At 64.5% G+C, this 20,407-nt stretch overlaps 2 protein-coding genes across 8 annotated transcripts; both read right to left on the reverse strand.

Annotated features, from left to right (window-relative positions):
• Positions 1-932: 932 nt before the first annotated feature.
• On the reverse strand, positions 933-10,233 carry DGAT1 (diacylglycerol O-acyltransferase 1). 7 transcript variants are annotated; one of them, XM_037023373.2, is made up of 17 exons: positions 9,846-10,233; positions 5,475-5,562; positions 3,546-3,586; positions 3,372-3,457; positions 3,259-3,290; positions 2,994-3,099; positions 2,750-2,857; positions 2,569-2,640; positions 2,378-2,481; positions 2,253-2,291; positions 2,132-2,173; positions 2,016-2,060; positions 1,817-1,929; positions 1,678-1,743; positions 1,514-1,601; positions 1,374-1,436; positions 933-1,300 (listed from the first exon to the last, which is right to left on the reverse strand). In XM_037023373.2, exons 1-17 carry the CDS (start codon positions 10,040-10,042, stop codon positions 1,148-1,150), a joined length of 1,443 nt encoding a protein of 480 aa, XP_036879268.2. In that variant the 5' UTR covers positions 10,043-10,233; the 3' UTR covers positions 933-1,147. The 7 variants fall into 7 exon arrangements, with proteins under 7 accessions (XP_036879268.2, XP_017519761.3, XP_036879270.1 ...); XM_017664272.3 differs by having other exon boundaries at positions 3,238-3,290; positions 9,846-10,232; XM_037023375.2 differs by having other exon boundaries at positions 3,238-3,290; positions 9,872-10,006.
• A 3,452-nt stretch (positions 10,234-13,685) lies between these two features.
• SCRT1 (scratch family transcriptional repressor 1) lies at positions 13,686-19,222 on the reverse strand. Its single transcript, XM_017664270.3, has 2 exons — positions 19,090-19,222; positions 13,686-17,188 (listed from the first exon to the last, which is right to left on the reverse strand). The coding sequence occupies exons 1-2, from the start codon at positions 19,202-19,204 to the stop codon at positions 16,236-16,238; spliced, it is 1,068 nt and encodes a 355-aa protein (XP_017519759.3). The 5' UTR covers positions 19,205-19,222; the 3' UTR covers positions 13,686-16,235.
• Between the last annotated feature and the right edge of the window lie 1,185 nt (positions 19,223-20,407).

The following is a 20,407-nucleotide window of genomic DNA, read 5'->3' on the forward strand; positions in this document are numbered from 1 at the left end:
GCGTGGATGCCCACAGCACAGCTGTAGCCATTGACTCCACAGGCCTCCCCGCGGGACCAGCTGGGCACAGGTGGCAGAGCCATCTCGTTCTCAGGGCTGGGCTGGCCCTGGGGCAAGGGAGGGTTTCAGCACCATGTGGTCTGAAGGGAGAGAAGCTGCCAGGACCAGTCCTGCCAGCCAAGGGGTGGGAGGCACTCACAGAGGGAGGTGTCGAGCTGCATCAGCCCAGATGCATGTCCCCAGGGGGTTGCCCACTACTCCCATCCTCTCAACAGGGTGCAGGAAACACTGCTTCCACCCCAGGTTCCAAAGGACATCCCTGACTCCAGAGCCACCAGTCCAGAGATAAGGACTTGGGGTTAAGAATTTCTGGTTGGGGCAGGGGTAGTACAGCCTGAGTCTACCACCCAGGTGCCACCTCTGACACTTGCCTTGTCAGGCCATGGCTACAGGTCAGGCTGCACCCAGCCTGGCATGGCCTCAAGGTTCCAGAGAGCCTACCCACCAAGGAAAGGTGGGAGCAGGGTTCCAGGGCTGCCCCCCACCTCCCTCAGACTTTGAGGGTGGTAGGGTCTGGGGTCAAGGCATCCTTGGCCAGGCTGCCCCGTGGGGCCTGCCCAGTGCCAGAGAAGTGGGTTGAGAAGGGCTGCAGAGCACCATTTCCCTGAGCCTCCTTGTGGGTGGTATGTGCTCTCGAGAGGGAGACCCAGGCAAGGCCTCGGCCAGGCTGCCCACCCCCCTGCACCCTGCTCAGCTGTAGCCAGACAGCTGCTCCTGGGGACACTGATCCCACCCCCATCCCAAGAGCACCCCGGCAACCTGACAGAGGGCCTTTGGCCCCCTGAAGCAGCTGCCTCAGTCCTGTGGGCCCCACGTGGCCCGGGCCACCACCCCCTACCGGCCTGGTTTCCCAGCAGGCAGAGGAAGCTCACTCACAACAGCACTTTTATTGACGCCATCAGAGCCTTGGGTAGGGTCATCACGTATTCCCAGGGCGCTAGCACCTCCTGCCAGCCAGGAGGGCGCCCCATAGGGGCGGAGAGGCTGCCCAGGGGCCAGGAGGAGGAGACAGCAGCCAGGCCCAGGCAGCGGCCGGCCCTGGCCATGGGCAGTGAGGCCACAGTGAGGCAGGCGGCCCTGGAGCAGCTCAGGCCGCTGGCGGGGCCTCGTAGTTGAGCACGTAGTAGTCGTGGACGTACATCAGCACAGCTACCGGCTGCCCGATGATGAGCGTCAGCCACACGGCTGCGTTGCCATAGTTGCCTCGGAAGAAGCGGCTCACTATCCAGGCCAGTGGGATCTGAGGACACGGGGAAGGTCAGCTGGCCCGGCGGCTCGAAGAGGGCAGGGAGGCGCGTGCGAGGCGTGCTCACCTGAGCCATCATGCCCGTGAAGGCCCAGAGGCGGAACATGCGCAGTGGAATGCTCACCAGGTACTGGGTGGGGGGAGAGGAGCGTCAGGGGCGTCTTTGGCACCCCCAGAGGACAGACGGTGCACCCGCAGAGCGCTCACCTCGTGGAAGAAGGCTGAGGCCAGGAACACCCCTGTTCTGGCTGCCCACTTACTGCTGCCCCGTCGAAGCATAGGCTTGTAGAAGTGTCTGCAGGGGAGGGGCAGTTGGATGGGCGCCCAGGGCCCTGCACGGAGCTGCCTGCCCTCCTGCACACCCCACCCACCTGATGCACCACTTGTGCACAGGGATGTTCCAGTTCTGCCAGAAGTAGGTGACGGACTCCGAGTTCCTGAGGGTCGAGAGGGTGACCAGATGGTGCCATGACCCACCCCAGCCCCCACCCCACATCCAAGGCCACCCACCACCAGTCCCTGTAGAATTCCCGGTCTCCAAACTGCATGAGCTCAGCCACGGCATTCAGGCAGGAGTGGAAGAGCCAGTAGAAGAAGATGAGCCAGATGAGGTGGTTAGGGACCTGTTGGGGGAGGGATGCCAGGATCCAGAGCACCGCCACCCCTGCCCCTGCCCACCTGTCCCACTCCACCCACCCAGGCTGCTCACCGCCAGCTTCAGGAGGCGCTCCATGATTCGGGAATAGTCCATATCCTGCAGAGACGGGGCTCAGCAGCTACTGGGCCTGGGCTGCGCCCCCACCCCCAGAGAACCTGACCACTCACCTTGAAAGGTTTCATGGAGTTCTGGATGGTGGGGACCATCCACTGCAGAGGAGGGCACAGCATCAGACCCCCAGCCCTGCTGAGCTGCCCACCCTGCCACCCTGCCTGCGCCTCTGAGTACCTGCTGGATCAGCCCCACCTGGAGCTGGGTGAAGAACAGCTAGGGGTGGAAACAGAGCAGCAGGCTGAGTCCCCTAGTGCCTGGTATGCCCCCAGACCCTTGAGCCCCCCAGCTTCCAGCCTCACCATCTCCAGGAGCCGCCGTAGCAGGAAGCGCTTACGGATGCGAGGGGAGCGGGGGAAGTTGAGCTCGTAGCACAGAGTAGGCGCAAAGAGGAAGTAGTACAGATCTGGAATGGAGAGGCAGGGCTGGCACCGCAGAGGCCTGGCCTGCAGCTGCCCACCCCCTTGGGGCCAAGCCCCTGAAGGATCCTCACCGTGGTAGGTCAGGTTGTCAGGATAGCTCACAGCACACAGCGCAGCTCCCCCATTGGCCTTGCTTCCAGAAGCTACAGGCAGGGGAGGGGAGGGGACGGGAGGGTGAGGCTGCCGCTGCCCAGGTCAGCCCCACGGCAGGCGGCACAGGCTCTGTGGCCCCAGCCCTGGGCAGCCCCTCACCAGCTGTGGCCTTGGCCCGGCGCTCTCGGCACCACAGGTTGACGTCCCGGTAGGAGACGAGCTTGAGGAAGAGGATGGTGTGCACCGTCAGAGCCAGCACGGAGCCCACTGCAGGAGAGACAGGCTCAGCTGCAGCCCTCCCGCACCACCCACGGGAGAGCCGTGGCCACGGGGCAGCCCTGAAGGCCCGGGTCTCTCCTGCGGGCCCCCAGGGTGGGCGAGGACAGGTGGGATGAGGGCTCACCTGGAGTGATGGACTCGAGCAGCAAGGCCACGGCCGCGGGGAAGCAGAGAACGGTGGTGAGGTTGACCACATGCAGCAGCAGCCCCGCCTGCTCCGTCAGGGCACCCTGGGTTGGGGCAGTGCTCAGCAAAGGGTCTCCCCGGGGAAGGGCCACTCCCAGGAGAGCTGAGCACAGCCTGAGACAGTGGGATGGGACGGCCTCCCACCCTCAGCCCAGGCCTGGCAAGGAGAGCCAACTGCTTACCACCGCCAGGCGCTTCTCTACCTGGAATGCAGCCACAGCAAAGACGTTGGCCACTGAGGACAGAAGCACCGTAGGGCAGGTTCAGGCCTGGACCAGCCCTGTACCCCCTCAGCCCTCCTCAGTGCCCAGCTCACCAATAACCAGGCAAAGGGCAGGCCAGCTGTAGGGGTCCTTCAGGAACAGGGACACCACCTGGATGGGGTCCACCAGGATCCCATACCTGGGGATCAGGCAGTGACAGTCTAAGCAGGTCTGAAGGGAAGAAGTGGGTGAGGCGCAGGGCCTGGAGGGCCAGGGAGGACACTTACTTGATGAGATTCTCCAGAAATAACCGCGCATTGCTCAAGATCTGCGACAGAGAACGGAAAGGTGTGGGCATTAGCCCTGGCCACAGGGCACCTGCTGGAGCAGTAGCCATGGGCTGGACCACAGCCTGGGTCCTGCAGGCATAGCCTGTCTAACTGCCACACCAAACTCTTGGGGCGTACCACCCACCTTCCCCCAATGGCAGGAACTTCAAGTCCTTCAGCACTGCCCCTTACACTGGGAAAGGTAGCCAACCCCAACACCAGGCACCTCCCAGATGCCCACAAGCAGCTGCAGGAAGACCCATTGCCCAGCAGCCCTCAGCCATCCCACCAAGCTGGTGAGGCGCCAAGCTGGCACTGACAGCCCAGCCCAAGCCTGTCCAAGGCTTCTGCCCACTGGCGCCCAGGGCACCACCCTGCCAACCAAGCCAGTCCTTGCAGTGCCCAGGTGTGTGGCAGGCCTTGCACCAGGGGCATCCATGCCCAGGGGGCAGCAGGAAGAAACTGGCCAGAGTCAAAAGGGGCCAGGGGGCCGGGCCTGGAGCACCACCAGGCCCCCAGGCCCCACCATGGCTGTTTCCGTAGCACTCCAAGCTCCTTCCAAGGACCTGGTCCCATCAAACCGGGCACCTAGCGTCCCTTTGCAGGGTCAGGGACCTCCTCTTGTTCCACAAGGCAGACTCTGCCAACCCCTCACCCTCAAGCTCAGGCCCCATGCAGGGGTAATGGTAGGTTCTGTAGAAAAGGGACTCTGGTAGGGTCCCTTACCTGGGTGGTCAAGGAAGGCTTCATGAGGGGACAAGCTCAGAGATGCAGGGGCCCCTGCCCCACCCTCCTTAAGCCTGAACCACCGGCCTCCTGCCAGGATACATGGGGCCCCACACTGTCACCTGCCTGATAAAGTATGTCCTGAGGCCAAGGCAGGCAGGAGACAAAGCTGCTAATGGGCAGCACCCACCTAGAGGCTCAGGCCACACGGGATGCAGCAGGCAGTCTTGAACACTGGCTGCATGCCTCCTGAGGGAGAGGTGGTAGAGGCCCCGAACAGGGAGAGGCTTTGGGGCTGTACCAAAGGCCAAGCAGGTTACAGGACAAGCCTGTCCTCAACAGCTGCTGCTTTACAAACCCAGCATGGGCCAGGAATGGCCTCCAGAGACGACACATCAACTGGAGGCCAGGCTGGCATCTGGTGCTTTTGCCCAGCCAGCTTCACCCCCACCAGGCCGCATGACCCCCACAGCTCCACGGGGAGCCTCTTGGGACATGGGCAGGAAGGGCGAGGGTGACGTGGGCAGCAAGAGGAACCGCGGCCTAAGACCCAGGCAGCCATGCTGAGGTGAGGGTCAGAGGCCCCGACCTCCCTGCCCACCCTCCCAGCCCTGGGCTCCAGCTGCTTCCGGCCCCACCAGGCACCAGCAGGAACAGGTCACAGGGTAAGACAGAGGCAGGGACTCCGTCTAACTGCCCTCTTTGGGGGTACACAGGACCCAGGCTGACAGAGCAGGGCAGGGCCTGCAGAGCTGGGCCTTTGGAATAGCAGAAGAAACTCTTCTCAGACCCCCAAGACCACTCACACATGCTGCCAGGGAGGCCCAGGCCCACAGAGCCCACCATCTGTATCCCTATGGCCCGCCAAGCACAGGGCCTGTCCACCCCTCCCTGCTCTCCCACACCCATGCAGGAAGGCTACTAGGGATGCCCCTGTGCCCCTTGAGCACAGCTCACAGTACAAAGGCCTCCCACCCTGCCCTCTGCAGGCCTCTCCTGAATGAGTAGCCACTGCAGGGCCCACAAGAGCCTCTCTCCCCACCAGCCCCATGCCCGATACACCCCGGCCATGCCAGCCCTGGCCCCGCTCCCCCAGGGGGCAGAGCCTGTGCCCAGGCTGGGCCCCACCTTGCCACAGAGACACCAGACCACCTCACTCACCAGCATCACCACACACCAGTTCAGGACACCACGGTAGTTGCTGAAGCCACTATCAGAGCTGAACAAAGAGTCCTGCAGGCGGTGGCACCTGGCGGGGCAGGAAACACTCTCGAGCAGGCGCCAGAACAGGGCTGGCCCCTCAGGGGTAAGAACCTTGGGCAAGACCAGAAGCAGGCCTACAGCACCGAGCCCAGGGGCAGGTCAGAGCCCTGGCAGACACCCGAGGCCCAGTCCCTCAGGAGCCAGCCTCAGGGCCCAGGGCAGGATGGTCCCCAGCCCTTCCTCTGGGCAGCCCTCGTCCACCCTGGCCCAGCAGCCATGACCTATGCTCCAGCAAGCCATCTCCCTGTCCCCCCATCCTATCCCCTAACAGGCAGAGAGGGCCTGGGCAGGGCAGGCTCTCAGGACCACCCTCCAGGCAGCAAGGAGGGCCGGGCTATAGACAAAAGCGCACACAGCCAGCCCGCCCAGCCCCAGGGCCCAGCCTCACTCCCCAGAGGCCTCTGCTGCCGCCATGCGCTCTGGCTACGGAGTGGTGATGGGCCTTGGGAAAAGCCCCCCCTTAGGGCCTGCAGGACCACAGCAATACCAGACAGGCGGAGGCAGGAGTTGGGGGGCAACTCCACCCAGCTCAGTCAGCCTGTCCCACCACTCAGCCAGTCAAGGGGCCCCCCACCTCGAATCACCTCCTCCCCACAGTTGGCACACACAAGTCCAAGAGGGCACAGGAACACAGGGCCAGATGCACGCCCAGCCTCACATGCACCCTCCTGGGGGCCGGGGCCTGGCCCTTGTGCACGCGTGGCCTCCAGCTGTTGCTGAAACATGAGATCCTGCCCAGTTCAGCCACAGGGTGGGCCCTGTGTTCCTGCCTGAGTGGAGGAGGCCTAGAGGGGCACCTGACCCATGGCAGGGGACCAGAGGGCAGGGAGGAGGTCTCCGGCACACACACAGGCAAAGGCACCTGCAGTGCCCCGCCATGAGTGCCCCAACCCAGCGCTGGGGTCGGGGGGCACACAAGCCGTCTCTTGCCTGACCCCCAGATTCCAGCCGAGGTGGAGGAGGGGCCACAGGCTGGCAGGAGCAAGGCCCAGACCAGGCCCTGGGCTCACTCTCAGACTGAGGCCTCACCTCACCCCAGCAGCTGTACCACCAGGAAGCCCCACAGTGTTGCGCAAGGCCTCCAGTTTTGTAAGACACAAGGCCAGGGCCTCCCCATCTTCCTCTGTGGACACACAGCTTTATCTCGAGAGGCACCTGGGCAGGGTTAAGTGGGACTGGGAGTGCACAACAGGGGCCCCGCCATTCAGATGCCCTCTCAGGGCTGGCCCTCCCTCAGTGGCAAGCTTGGCTATGGCTGGAGTCACCCAGGAAGTGAAGCGCCAGGGAGGCTGAAATGCTGCTGGCAGATGTCCTCCCAGTTGTGAGCGTGGCCTCCTCGTGTCCATCTCCAAGGTCCACTCTGGACCTTGCAGTGATGCTGTAACCTCCACCCAAGCCCTTCTTCTCTCCGAACCTGCTCCTCCTCAGCGGAGCAGGGGGCCAAGCCCAACCCCCCAGGCAGGATGGTCTGCCCACCAAACTGACCTCCCCGGCCTCCTCCCCCAAGTTCACGCCTGTCCACTTCCACTGAGGCTGCCCAAAGTTGTGTCGCACCTCAGCCTACCAACTGCCGTGTGCACACTGATGCCCAGCACACGCAGATGACTGCTTCACAAGAGTGTGGCCCCTGCCCCTTGGGGCCACCAAGAAGACCATGCTGGCTTTATTTTCGGCAATCTCTAAGATGGGAGCCTGGGCAGGGAAAGAATGTCATCACCCAAGTCTGACGCCAAACGCTGTGGAAGCTTTGCAGACCCTGCAGTCAGGCTTTCAGGGCCTTCCCCAACCTGCCACGCCCACTCCTCAGGTCACTCTGTGGCCTCCCAACCACCCCAGTCCCAGGCAGCCACCCTCCCTGACAGGTCAGAGGCCCCACCCAGGGGAGGAAGCCCGCTGTCCAACAATACCCACGAAGGCCCAGCCTTGCCAGTACAGCGATAGCAGCAGTGGGCCAGATGGCAGGCATGGCCCAGAGCGGCCTTTGCCACCCTCTCCCCTACTTTGGGGGCCTCCCATGCCTCTGTGTCTGTGCCAACGGGCTCACACTGGTCTCCAGGCCCACGCAGCCAGCAAGGCCATTCTGACCCGTCGGATGTCAACTCCCTCAACCCTCACATCAATACAGGGAGGCAGGCACGCTGGAAAACTGAGGCTCGCCGAGCTCTGAAGCCTGCCCAGGGGCACAGCCCCCAAGTGTGGACCAAGCCTGGGGCCCATAGAGTCCAGCCCCAGGTCAAAGCAAGGAGGGGGCAGAGAGCCAGCTCGCCTCCCAGAGGCCACCTCTCCAGCTCTTCCACTACCCAGGCTCCAGCCCTGAGAGGCAAGGTGGTGGGGTGGGATCCCCACACCTTCAGACCCCGCTGGAGGAGAGGAAACACCCCAGGGACACAATCCCCCCCCAGGAAGCCCTGCCCAGAGCCCCGGGGGCAGAGTGGAAAGGGGAGCCCAGCCCTCTCGTCCCCACAGCCACACCTTGCCATGGGCCAGATGAAATGAGCTCACACCCAGAACCTGACCAGCCTGCCTGCCAGGCCAAGGTGAACAGGAAGTACAGGGCACAAGGAGGAAGGGAAAGAGGAAGGGCAACAAGCAGGAAGGACGGGAGGCAAGGGAGAGGAGGCTGACGAGGATGGAGAGCAGAGGCCAAACTCCGGAAGAGCAGCCAGAGCGAGGCCTGGCCCTGCCAGCCCCCTGGGCCATGCCGCAGCCCCAAGGGCCCCTGGCCCCCGTGATACCTGGGTTTGAGGGAAAAGCACACATGGCCTGTGTGTCCTGGAGACCAGAAGGTGACCACACTAGCCAGCTCCCCCTCCAGCCCGGGCAGGCCACCCCTGCCATCTTCTGCTCTTCTTCCCAGGAGTTCCAGACCTCAGGGGTGGCAGACAGAGCTCTCACTCACTCAGCCCGCACTCAGCGGGAAAGGGACTGCCATCCCGGGGTGGCACCTTGGCCCAAAGCCAGCATACCCCCATCTCTCACAAAAGGGCCCAACGTACCACCCACTCCGGGGGGAGATCATGCTAGCCATGCCCCTGCCCCCTGGAGAGGGTAACTCAAGGAGTTGGCAGAGGAGACCCTGGGACCCTCCTGCCTTTGAGGCCTCCCTCAGTGCCAACTCAGGCCCACAGGGAACAAGTGCCCCGCTTAGTGAAACCACCTCCTCCCCCACCAGGCCTTCCACAACCCTGTGCCTGACCTTTGGTCACACTTCAGTGCTGGGATTATCTTATCTCCCAGGTGGAATGAGAGCACCCCAAGGGCAGGACTGAGCCTGCACCCCGTCTGTCCTCACCCACCTCCTCCCCACAGTGCCTCGTGAAGAAGACCTTGGCTCTGTTTAATGAGAGAGCAAATCCTTGCCACACGACTAATGGCCCACTTCCTCCTTCGTGACCTCTACCCCCGAAGTTGCTCCCAAAACCAGAGCCCCTGAAGGCCTCTGGGCCAGGGTGAAGGCCAGAATCAGAGGGCACCTGGAGGGTGGCAAAGGGACCGCTTGGAGCCAGCTTGGGGGAGAAAGCCAATGCCCAGGTGGGCCAGGCCCTCCCTGTCACCCACAGGCTGCTGTGCCTACCTCTTCCTTCCTGTTGTCTTTCAGCTAAGCAGGGTGCCCACCTGTGGGTGTGCCCACTTCAAATCCTTCTCCTGTACCCCAACCAAGAGGACCCAATACAGAACCCAACTCTATCCCTACAGCAGGGCCCCAGACCAGCCAAGCTCTAGGTAAGGGATGGGCCAGCCACGAAGGGAAGGTACCCCCGTAAAGACCACTCTCCGACGGCCTTGGTCTCTCCGGGCCCCCTCCGTAGCGGGCTCACCCTCCTCTGGGAGCTTCCTTATCCCCAAAGCCCCCCCGCAGCCTCAGGAATGACCCCCTTCATCACAAACCACCCGACCCCGTCCCTCTCCTTCCAGACTGAGGAAACCTGAGCATGGGTGGAACCAGCCCGCCAAAGGCGCCGGGCTCCCGGCCTCCACCTGGGGAAGGGCCTCCGGGCCCACCTGAGGACGTGCTGACACAGGAGAGGTTTCGAAGCTGGGCTACAGGCGGCTCCCCTCCGAGCTTCCCACCTGGCTGACCTTGGCAGGCGACCCTGCACCCCCGGGCCAGTTTCCCCGCGGAGGCCGGCGGGGCACGCCGATGCGCGCTTAGTACGGGCCCAGTGTCTGGGCCTCGGAACCCGCGCTGCTGCGGCTACGCCCGGGGTACCGGAAGGGTCGCAGGGCTCGGGGTCGGGGTCAGAGGTTACAGTCCTGGTGCGCCCGTACCTCAGGTCCCAGTAGCCGCTACCTACGTCGGCATCTCTGTTCTTGTCCTTGGCCGATGCCAGAGCCGCCGCGTCCCCGCCTGCGCCCGCGTCCCCCACTTCGTCGTCCGCCCCCGCGGGACCGCCGCCGCCCTGGCTCGTGGGCCGCGACCCAGTCCTCCGGCGCCGGGAGCCGCCCGCGCCGCCGCGGTCACCCATGGCCTCAGCCCACACCCTGCGGAGACCAAGTCGTGGCCCGCCGGACTTGCCGAGCCCGCAGCCCGCAGCCCCGCCTCCGCGCCCTAGGCCAACACTCGCCACGCCCCCTGCCGGCCGCCGTAGCCCGCGCGCCGGCCTGCGCCGCCAATCAGCGCGCGCCCCCCAGGCCCTCCCAGGACGTGCGGCCGCGGCGCTCCGCGAGCTGCACACTGGCTTGTGGACTCGGCGCGCGTCTATTTGTAGTGCGCGGGGCGCGCGAGGCGCGCTGGGAGCCGAGGTGGCCGGCGCGGGGCACGCCGGGAACCGGGGTCCGGCGAGGGGAGGAGGGGCGGAGTGCGGCGGCAGGCGTGCCGCGGGTGGGTGACCGCCTCGCACGCGTGGCTCGGCTTCTCCGCGGAGCACGCCTGGCTTCCTGGCAGCTGCGCTTCCCGCCCGACGCTTGATGCTTCTTGTCGCACTCTACAAACACAGGCTCTCGTCATTCAGCCCAGGCGGAGGGTGGGGATGTAGGTTATTTATGAAAAACCTCGTGCGCTACAGTCCGCCGCCAACGCCTCGGTTCCCGAACGCGCATCTCGCGGCGCGGTTGAGCTCCGCGATCCCTCTATTACCTCCGCAGTCATCCGCTTTTCCTCAGTGCAGGTTGTCCAGACAAGCGCCTGGCCCGAGGATGGAGAGGGAAAGAGGCCCCAGACCCCGCGTCCCCGAGACGCCAGCCCTGCCAGCAGATTTGCAGGGCCTCCCGTTTTCCACCCGGGCCAGTTCGCCAGAGCGTAGGGAGCCAGGGGTGCCGCATCACGGGAACCCAGAGGCTTCTGCGTTATGCCAGCCTGTGAATCGCCCACTCGTTAAATGAAGCAACTAATCCACCTTAACAGCGGTCCACGGGCGGCCAAGTCTCCATCCCACCTTGGCTTGACAAGCATCTTTGTACAAGGCATGGAGTGGGAGCGTCCTGGATGTCGAGTGAGGGTTCACTGGGGACTCTGGCCTGATTAACCCATTAACCATTTTCTCCCGAGGTGAGCTGGGCCAAGAGCGCCACTCGAGAAGCAAACAAACCAGGAGGCTCAGCCTGAGGTCAGCGGCCTCCCTTATGGACTGACCACCGCCTCTCCGGTGGGCTCGCCCTTGCTCCACTGCCTGGTGCCCTGGTCCCCTGGTGACACATCCTTGCTGCCACCAGGCCATCTGGGACTGATGCCAGCAAGGCATCCCTACCTAGCAGACTGGGTGTACCTGGCAGGGATCTTCGAGTAGCCTGCTGAAAGGCACTGCCCTAGCTAGGCGGGATAGCCCTCCTGCGAGCCCATGTGGCTGTCTGTTATCCGGTCTCCTAGGATGTTCGTCGGTTCATCAGCTGACCTGAGCCAGGCAGAGCTAAGCCTTTCTGACCACTGATCCCAAGGGAGGGCAGACGAAGGAGATGGTCCTCCTGGGAGCCCGGAGTGTCGGGGTGAGCTAGGCCACGCGCACCCACGAGTCAGTAAGCGCCTTCTGGACATACCGACCTCCAAATGAAGAGCCGAGAACCAGAGGGCCGGCCCTGACTAGCACACCAATCGGCAAAGAAGAAGATTGACAGGCAGCCAGTAGGTTCGGAGAGGCTGAGCGCAGTGGCCACTGACGGGTGAAGGGTCATATTGAAGGCAGCTGCCTTGTGTCCATCTCCCGGCTCCCGGCCGATGGCTGACAAGTGGCAGCAGGAGTGAGGCGACCGAAGTGGACCGGGGACCACCACGGAGGGCCGATCTGGCCAGGGTCTGGGGGGAGACAAGGTTCGGCATTGGAGTTGGGGGTGAGGAGAGCAGGGCAGCGAGCCTGTGAGCGCAGTAAGGAAGGCCTGAGGAGCCCGAGAGAGGGCGGAGGGTGGTGGACGGGGCCTTGCCGGAGGCGGGGCCTATGCCAGGCCCCCTCCACAGCCCCAGGACTTCAAGATCCACGGTGAGGTGCAGCCCAGAGCACCAGGGAAAGGGAAAAAGCCAAGGTAGGTGAGGTTGGATGGGGACAAAGTTGTGCGTGAGGGGGTGTCGAAGAAAGCTCAGTGGGGATCTCCTTTCCAGGAGCAGCAACAAATGGGGGGACGAGGAGCCTTGCAGGCCTAGTTGGAAGGGAAGAGGGGTTAAGAAAGGGGTCGGGCTGATCCAGGGTGGAGGTACTGTGGGCAGCACGTGGGGGCCTGTGAGGGGTGCAGCCAGCAGGCAGACATGAGGCATAGTGGTCAACAGCTTGTGCTGCCCATTCTCGGATGCAAAGTCCTGTCCATGGACACCTGTGGAGACTGAGGGGCACGCTCATCCCAAGCCACAGGGAGGCAGCCTCCATCTTTCCACTCCCACTTCCTCTCAAGAGTCCTGGAGATGCAGAAATAGCCAGTCCAGACCCAGAAGCTCTGGAGCCCTGGGAAGGAGTGGGCGTCTAGGAGCCTTCCTGCCTGCAATTGGTGCCCACCTATGTGTGGTTCCTGGTGTAGGGTCAGAAGGGGTCGTACTAGGCCTACGTGAAAGGCAGTTCCTGGATAAGCTGTTTCCTGCAAACTCAAGTTCTTGCTATGCCAATTGTGCGGTAATGCCTCCAAGCTAGTGACAGTGGAAGTCAAGGATCCCTGTGCAGGAGGGCCTGGCTACTGACCTCCAGTACAGGGGCTTTCACTCCTGAGGTTTTTACTGCCTACAGTGCTCCCCAGAAGGGGCGCCCCCCTCCACGTGATCCCCACCCTGAGCATCAGGCCCACAGGCTGAACTGCTGGTCAGCCTCCCCTGCTGTCCACCCCAGTGGAGCCGGACCAGGCCTGTTGCCTACCAGGGTGTAGACAGCTGTGCTGACCCTGGACTGACCTGGTTTGACTACATGTCTCCAAAGACTTTGGGCCTTTCAGCTCATGCCTGCCTACCTGGATGCCAGGGAGCTCTGCTGGAGTAGGAAGTCCCTGTCCCTGGGCTGTCCCAACCCAGCACAGCCCCACCCCTCATCTCAACTTGATTCATCCCATCTAGAGCTCCAGGGCTATGAGTGGCAGCGGAAGCCTCTCTGTCCCATGGCACCTCCTCCCCAGAACCAGCCTGGCCCAGCTGTCCATGGAGGTCTCCTCAGACAATGGGGAAACATTCCCCAAGTCTTGGGGTCTGGGTGTGGGCAGCAGGCTGCAGAACTCGCACCCTCTGCTGTCCCTATTTTCCCTGACAGCATCAAAGAGGGCTTGGCGGTGGCTGTCACAGCTGCAAGGGCAACAAGAGCCTCTACACAGAAAGTGGGGGAGAGTGGGGGGTACACAGTCCATAGGACTGCAGGCCCTGCTGTACCCACTCAGGCAATTCTGAATCACCCCTGAGCTGGGCCTGACTTCAGGCTGGAGCCCCTTAGCTCCTGCAGTGCTTCGCTTTCAAGCTGGGGCTTGGCCTTCCGAGCTGGCCTTTTGCAGGTGGGAGACAGCCCTCTTGCAAAAAAGGGACCCCAGCACTCTCTACGAAAGGCAGTGACCTGGCCCCAAGGCTGCAGGGGCAGGATGCTACTCCCAGTGCTGGGCCTTCGCCTGCCGGGTCTCTGGGGTGTGGCAGGATGGGGAAGATGCCCCCCCCCCAGATGTCCCTTGTACCTCCTGCAGAGTGGCCAAGCCCTGGATACATCAGCCCAACACTTCAAGTTCTATCAAGAGTGGCATTTATTCTCCTCGTGGAGGTGCGGCGCTCCGGGGAGCTGGTGCTATTGTGCTTAGGAAGGAGGTCTGTCCGTCCGTCCGTCTGTCCGGCCGGCCCGGCCCCAAACGGGGGCGGAAGAGGGGCGCAGCCCGAGTAAAAATCCCGGCCTGTTCCGGGTGGGATATGTACAAGGCGGCGGGGCACAGGCGGAGGTGGGGGCAGGGCGGGCCGGTGGCCGCAGCCCCCACCTGAGGGCCCCCGCATCTCGGGCCCTACTCGTATAATCAGTACAAAATAGGCGCTACCTAAACGTTCCTTCTACCTGAATTCGCTAAGTCGGTTATTGTGCTGCTTAGTTATGGGGCGGGAGGGGGCCCATGGCTTTCCACGGCGGCGGGGTGTGGAGAGAAGCGGAGACCCTGGCTGGCCCACGGCCCTGCGGCCTTCTCCTTAGGTAGGTAGACAGGCGTGTGTGGGTAGGGTGGGGCACCTGTGTGCGCGTGTACATGCGGATGTGCCCGGTACAGATCGGCAGGCCCCAGCTTGGGAGCTATGTGGGTACTGAGCCCTGGTGTAAGGGGTTTGGGATGCAGGCCTGCTGTGCTGGACCCTTGGATCAGTTCCTGTGAAAGTAGCTGGGCAGCAGCCGATCTTGGTGCCCACAGGGATGGCTGACCATGTCATACACTCTAGCAAGCACCTTTTCCTCTAGCCTGGGGCACTGGCCCCACACGGCAGAGGGGTGGCAGCCGGGGAATGGAAGGACTGGGAGTCAGTATGGGTGGCCCTGGGTCTCTGCCACCAGAGCCAAGAACACCAGGCACAAGTCAAAGGTAGAATGCCACTGCACCCAGCACTGGCCCCAGGCTAGAGCAGGGGGGAGTGAGGGGCACCTGGTCTGGTCTAGGCCTCTCTCTATCTGTCTCCCTCCCTGGCCCATCCAAGCCCATCGGGCCCCTATCACCAACGTGCACCCCCAAAGGTCGTCCCGTCCCCTGCAGATTGAGCATCGGGCCTGGCACATTGTAGGTGCCCAGTAAACGGACAGTGGGTGATGGACGACTGAAAGAGGGGTTTGGGGGGAAACAACCCCGCCCCCTGCCCCTGAAACCATTACATCCGCCGGGTTCTGCCGTGGGGGATGGGGGGAGGAAGGGGGAGAAAGTCTGCGCGTCCGGCCCCGCGCAGCATCCCTGATCTAGGGGCCTATGGGGTGGGCAGGGCAGGGGATACCTGATTCTCAGTAACTCTAGAGGCGGCGGCAGCTTCACATGCAGTGCGCATTATTGCTCTATAGTCGGCATCGGACTAACTAAGATAGGGAGCGGGAGCGGGCGCGGGCAGCCCCGGGAAGGGACTGGAGGAGGGTTGGGGCTGCATGCAGTGACGTCACAAAGGCGGCGGCCAATGGGGCGGGCCCTTGGGGCGGGTCGCCGCCGAGGCTTTGGCATAGACGGGCGAAAGTTGGCAACAGTGTGGGCGGGGCACGGGGCTCGGAGGAGGGGCCAGCCTCTGAGAGGCGGGACCTGAGACCCCAGAAGGCGGAGCCCAGGTGTGGGGGCGGGGATCAGGTGCAGGGAAAGTGATCCTGGACATCCCAAACCCCGGGCGTCGGCGGGAAGGATAGGGGCTCAGCGCCCCTTCCCTGACCCGAGTGCAATCCGTTCATAAATAAAACGTACAAATACAGAAAGAAACCCGACGCATCCGCAACCCCCCAAGGGGATTTACCCGCAAAGCGAATACAGGGAAGTATGTAGAGGGCCGTACCCAGGCCTACCTGCCGGGCCCCAGGAATCCATCCTCCAATACCAAATGCCCGGGTACGAGGGAGGGGGCCCCGGGGCAGGGCGGGAGCGGGGTCTGAGGAGGTCGGATAAGTCCATGCGATTCGGTATGTGTCATTATTATTCGTTATGGAGGACAGAGCCCGGGAAGCCGGGCTGGAAGAATTCGGATTTGGCAGAGGATGCGAGGTGAGGGTAGGAGAGCGGCTCGGATGGAGGCCCCAGAAGGAACTCGAGGAGAGGGGTGCCGCCGTCCGCCCCCCTCCCCGATCCCCAACGCGTCTAAGACTCCGGGGTTCAGCAAAGACTGAGGAGCCTCCTGCTCCTCCCCCCGGTCTGCTCCCTGGACGTCTAGGCCGCAGGCCTGGCCCTGGAAGGCTTAGGAAGGGTTGGGGAAGACCTGAGTCTCTGCAACGCGATCCAGGGGCTCAGAGGGAGGAAAGGGGTGCTCCCTATCTCACCCCATCCCCTTTTCAGAGACCTAACTCGGAGATGAGGTTCGGTTCTGGGTCTCCTGGACCCTATTGCTGGGAAAAAGCCTGGGGCACCGTGGAGGGGAAGGGAGGGGGTTCGGGGTGGGTCTCCCCTCGGGACCCTATTGCTTGAAGGGGCCGGGGAGGCCCCTGGCGGGCGGGGCGGGGCCGGGCCCCCTCCCCCTATTGCTGTGAGGAGGGGCCCGCCCTCCGGCCCTCCCGCGCGCGCCCGCGGAGACTTCCCTGGGGGCCCGTATTGCTGAGAGCCGACCAGGCTGACGGAAATACCGCCGCCCTAGGCCTGCACAGGGCTGAGCTGTGGCGGCGCAGCCGACGCCGGGGCCGCGGGGCCACCGCCGCCGGCGCCGCCCTTGAAGCAGGCCGACTCGTAGTGCTTGTTGAGATAGGACTTGAGCGCGAAGCTCTTCTTGCAGCGCTTGCACTGGAAGTGCTTGAAGGCCGAGTGCGTCTGCATGTGCGCGCGAAGGTTGGAGCGGTCGGCGAAGGCCTTGCCGCAGTGCGCGCAGCCGAAAGGCTTCTCCCCGGTGTGGGAGCGCATGTGGCCCTGCAGCAGCCAGGGCCTCGAAAAGGCCTTGCCGCACACCCCGCACTTGTGGCGCAGGTCGTGCGTGAGCAGGTGCATGGCCATGGCCGGCATGGACACGTACACCTTGCCGCACGTCGGGCACCGCCGCGCCAACTGACTGTCCAAGCTGCGGTGCGTCTGCTTGTGCCGGCTCAGGTTCGACGACGTGGCGTACGTCTTGCCGCACTCGCCGCACGCGTGCCGGCCCCCTGAGCCGCTGACCCCGGGCCCCGCACGCGCCTCTGGGCCCGCTCCCGAGCGCGCGCCGCTCCGACCCACGGCCCCCGACCCAGCGCCACGCGCGCCTGCCCCAGCCCCGCTTCCGCCTCGGCTGTCGCCTTCGGGGGAAGCTGCAGAGGCCGTGGAGGGGGCGGCGGCAGCGTTGGCGTTGGCGGCCTTACGGCGCGAGCGCCCGTCGGTGATGAAGAAGGCGTCAGCCGCGTAGCCCTCGCTGACAGCCGCGTCGCCGTTGATGTAGCCGCCTGCGGCTGTGGCCAGCTCCGGGCGCGGGGTGGGCGGCGGTGCCGAGCCCGCGGCCGCCGGGCCCAGCTCTCCCCGCACGGCGGCGGCATACATGGGCTCCGGGGACGGCCCTTTGAGCAAGGCCGCCTCGGCGTCGCCATCGTAGACAGAGGCGGGCCCCGCATAGTCGCTGAGGTATCCTGAGGGCCGAGGCGAACAGGCAGACAGCGGGAGAGAAATGGCAACGGGCGAGGGCACGGGCGGGCGGCGGGAGGCACCGGGGTCCGGGGAGGAAAGAGCAGGGGGAAGGACAAAGGACAAGGAGCCGAGGGACCACGGGGCAGGGAGGATGGAGACGGCAGGGAGGGGAAGAGAAGAGAGGGCAGATGAGACGCGGCCGGCCCGGCCCCGCCCCCGCTGCCCGCCCCACCCTGGCAGGGGGAGGAAAGAGGAGCGTCTCGGGGCGCGAGTGCCCCCTTCCTCGGAGCCTCAAGGTCAGGGGGGAGGGGCGGTGCTTCCCTCCCCCTCCCCCTCGGGTTCTCCCCACTTCAGCAGTTTTCCGTGATTATGCAACACACTGCAGACCCGCAGCGCACAAAGCCAGGATGCTCGCCCAGGGACCCCGTTGCTCCCACCTCTTGGGGTTTCCACCGGCTCTTCCCCTGGGCCTCCAGAGCCCATGATACTGCCCTTCTCTGGTCCTCTAAGTCCCCCTAGAAGCCCTAGAGACTTCCTCCTGCAGCCCCTCCTGCCCTCCCTGGCACCTCCCCCATCTCCCAGATCTCCCCTACTCACTAGACCTGACCCCCTTTGGGCTGAAGCCCCATCTCCCTCCATCCTCTCCCTACTCCCCCCACTCCCTTTGGTCATCCTGCACCACTGGGTCCCACCTCGTTCCACACTGTCCTCTTCCCCCAGGCCCTAACTTCTTGTGGGGGCCTTCCTAGGCCCCAGCAGAGGCGACCACGGAAATCCAGTGTTGGAGAGAGAACCACCTTGGGGGGAGAGGGGGTCGTTGTCTACCATGGGGCACGTTCACAGGGACTCACGCCAGTAACTGCAGCTGTTCTCAAGGCATAAGATAGGCCTCACAGCCTCAGCCACAAATGCACACCCCACACTATGCAGGCTCTGCTTCTACACACAGCCTCCCAGTCACTGTCAACTCTGGAGTCCCCTCACTGAGCTGCGCGCTGGTCCCACACATGCCACCTACTCATGCAGGGTCACACATGCAGGCACCCTGGACACACTCTAAGCCAGGGTTGCTAGTCACATGGGTGTACAGTGGGGCCTCCAGGTCACATGGTCCCATGTAGTGGCACATAGGCAGGCACACACTGATACAGGGTCACACACAAGCGCAGTCACATGGCCACATGCAGTCACATGGGTGCACACAGACTCATGCTCCTGCAGGTCACACTTGTCCTGCCACCCCAGGTTGCTGGCACTCCCAGCCCTCTTGCCTGCGTGCTAACAGTTGTCCTTGAACTTGGGCACCCTTACACAAAGAGCCTCTCCCTATCTCCAGCACTTTGGACCTCCCTGCCCGCAGCGCACCAGCAGACACACTTCTTCCTGACCCGGGCTTCAAGGAATGTACTATTGCTGCCTCTGCTGACCCTTTTGCCCCGACAGGTGGTGGCCCCCAGTGCCTCCATGCCTACTCCCTGTAGCTCACAACCTCCCCTGCTGGGCCTAGCAAGGGGTCCTGGAGGTGTAGTCAAAGAGAAGAGAGTACTAATGAGACCCGGGTTTCTGGGTGTAGGTCTACATGCAGGCAGGTCCTGTCGCTGTCTGTCCCAGCATGGTTCAGGGGATGGGTCCGCGTGTCCCTTCTGGTGCCACCTGCTTCTGACCCGTCCCTCACCCTCTCTCCTGCCTAGCCTTAGCCTGATTCTGGCCTGCCTCTGCATTACCCTCTCCATGTCATCTCCATGCCCTTCCACAGCCTGCCTCTAGCCACCGCCTCTTGTTCTTCTGGTTCCGACAGGCCTCTTTCCTGGGTCCTCCGTCCCCTCCACCCCCACACTCTGGCCCTCCACCCCTCCAGCACTGCCGTGGGCCCCAGCCGCTCCAGCCTCAGCCCCGCTCGCACCTTTCTCGTGTAGTCGCACACCGAGGTCGCTGCGAGCGCGCCCGTAGGAGCTCTCGAGGTCTGCCGAGGAGAAGGTGTCAAGTTTGACCTTCTTGACCAGGAAGGACCTGGGCATGATTCCTGCAGGGCTCCGGCGCTGCAAGCCTGCGGAGCCGGGGCGCGGGGGGGCTGCGGCCGCGGCGGGGCCCCGTCACCATCCGAGGAGCGGCAGAGGCAGCACGGGTCCCCACGCCGGCCTTTGGATGCTGCCGCGCGAGCGCCGTCCTCCCTGCTGCCCGCCCGCCCTGCGTGTCCTCTGCTCCTCCGAATCCTCCTTCCGTCCTTCTCTGCTCTTCTCGTCTTGTCTCTTCCTTCCCTCCTTCCTTCCTTCCTTCCCTCCTCTGGTCCCGGCTTCCCAGCCCGCAGGGCCGCCCCTGGACAGGCGGGGGAGGAGGCGGGGGGGGGGGCGGGAAGGGGGGAGCGGCTCCGTCCCAGGCCCGGAGGCTGCGAGTGGGTGCAGGGCTGGCCCGGCTCCGCGGCCCCCTTCCCCTCCCCCCCGCCGCGGCGGTAGAGCCTCAGTCAGCGGCCCCCCATTCCCCCGGGGGTGGCGGCGCCGGGCCCGGAGAACGCAGCGGAGGCGGGAGCGCCAGCAGTTTCAGCACCACGGCCAGCGCCGGCGTGGCCAGCACCGCGGCCAGCGACCGGGCGCTCTCCGGGGGCGCGAGCGGCGAGGGGTGAGCCGCAGGGGCTCGGCCGCCGGGCGGGGGTCCTCGACGGGGGTCTCTGAGAGGCTTGCTTTATTGTTCTGCAGCCGGAGCGAACGGCGACGGCGGGCGGGGGTCTTCGGGGGGAGGGGTGTGCAGGGAGGGCGGGCTGAGGGAAGGAGGGAGGGAGGGACAGGGACTTCGGGGGCGGGGCTCGGCGCTCGGACAGCTCCTGGGCCGGGCCTCCTGTGCCCGCGGCAGCCTCTGCCTGCGGCCGGACACAGCCTCCGGCTTTTAAAGCCCAGGAGGTGCAGGAGGGGGAGGGGACAAAGGGGGCGCGGCCAGAGGAAACTGCTGCGCAGGGCCGGGCCCTGGCCAGTCTCCTGAGAGGGGTCTTGGAGGATGCCGCGGTCCCCGCAAGTGTGGAGTTACCCCGAGCGGCTCCGGATACGCAGGCCCAGCGGTCCGCGGCATTGTCGGGCGTGGGGGCAGAGTTGAAACAGGCCTGGGACTCACGAGGCCTGAACTGGGGATCTTTTGGGGAGGAAAGCATGTGGACCCCAGTCTGATCCGGCCCGCCTAGCTTTCGGGTAGAAAGGCAAGGGATCTTCGGGGGCGGATGGCGGAGGCGTAGG

Source organism: Manis javanica, chromosome 2, assembly GCF_040802235.1.
Source record: "Manis javanica isolate MJ-LG chromosome 2, MJ_LKY, whole genome shotgun sequence".
NCBI classification, from domain to species: domain Eukaryota; kingdom Metazoa; phylum Chordata; class Mammalia; order Pholidota; family Manidae; genus Manis; species Manis javanica.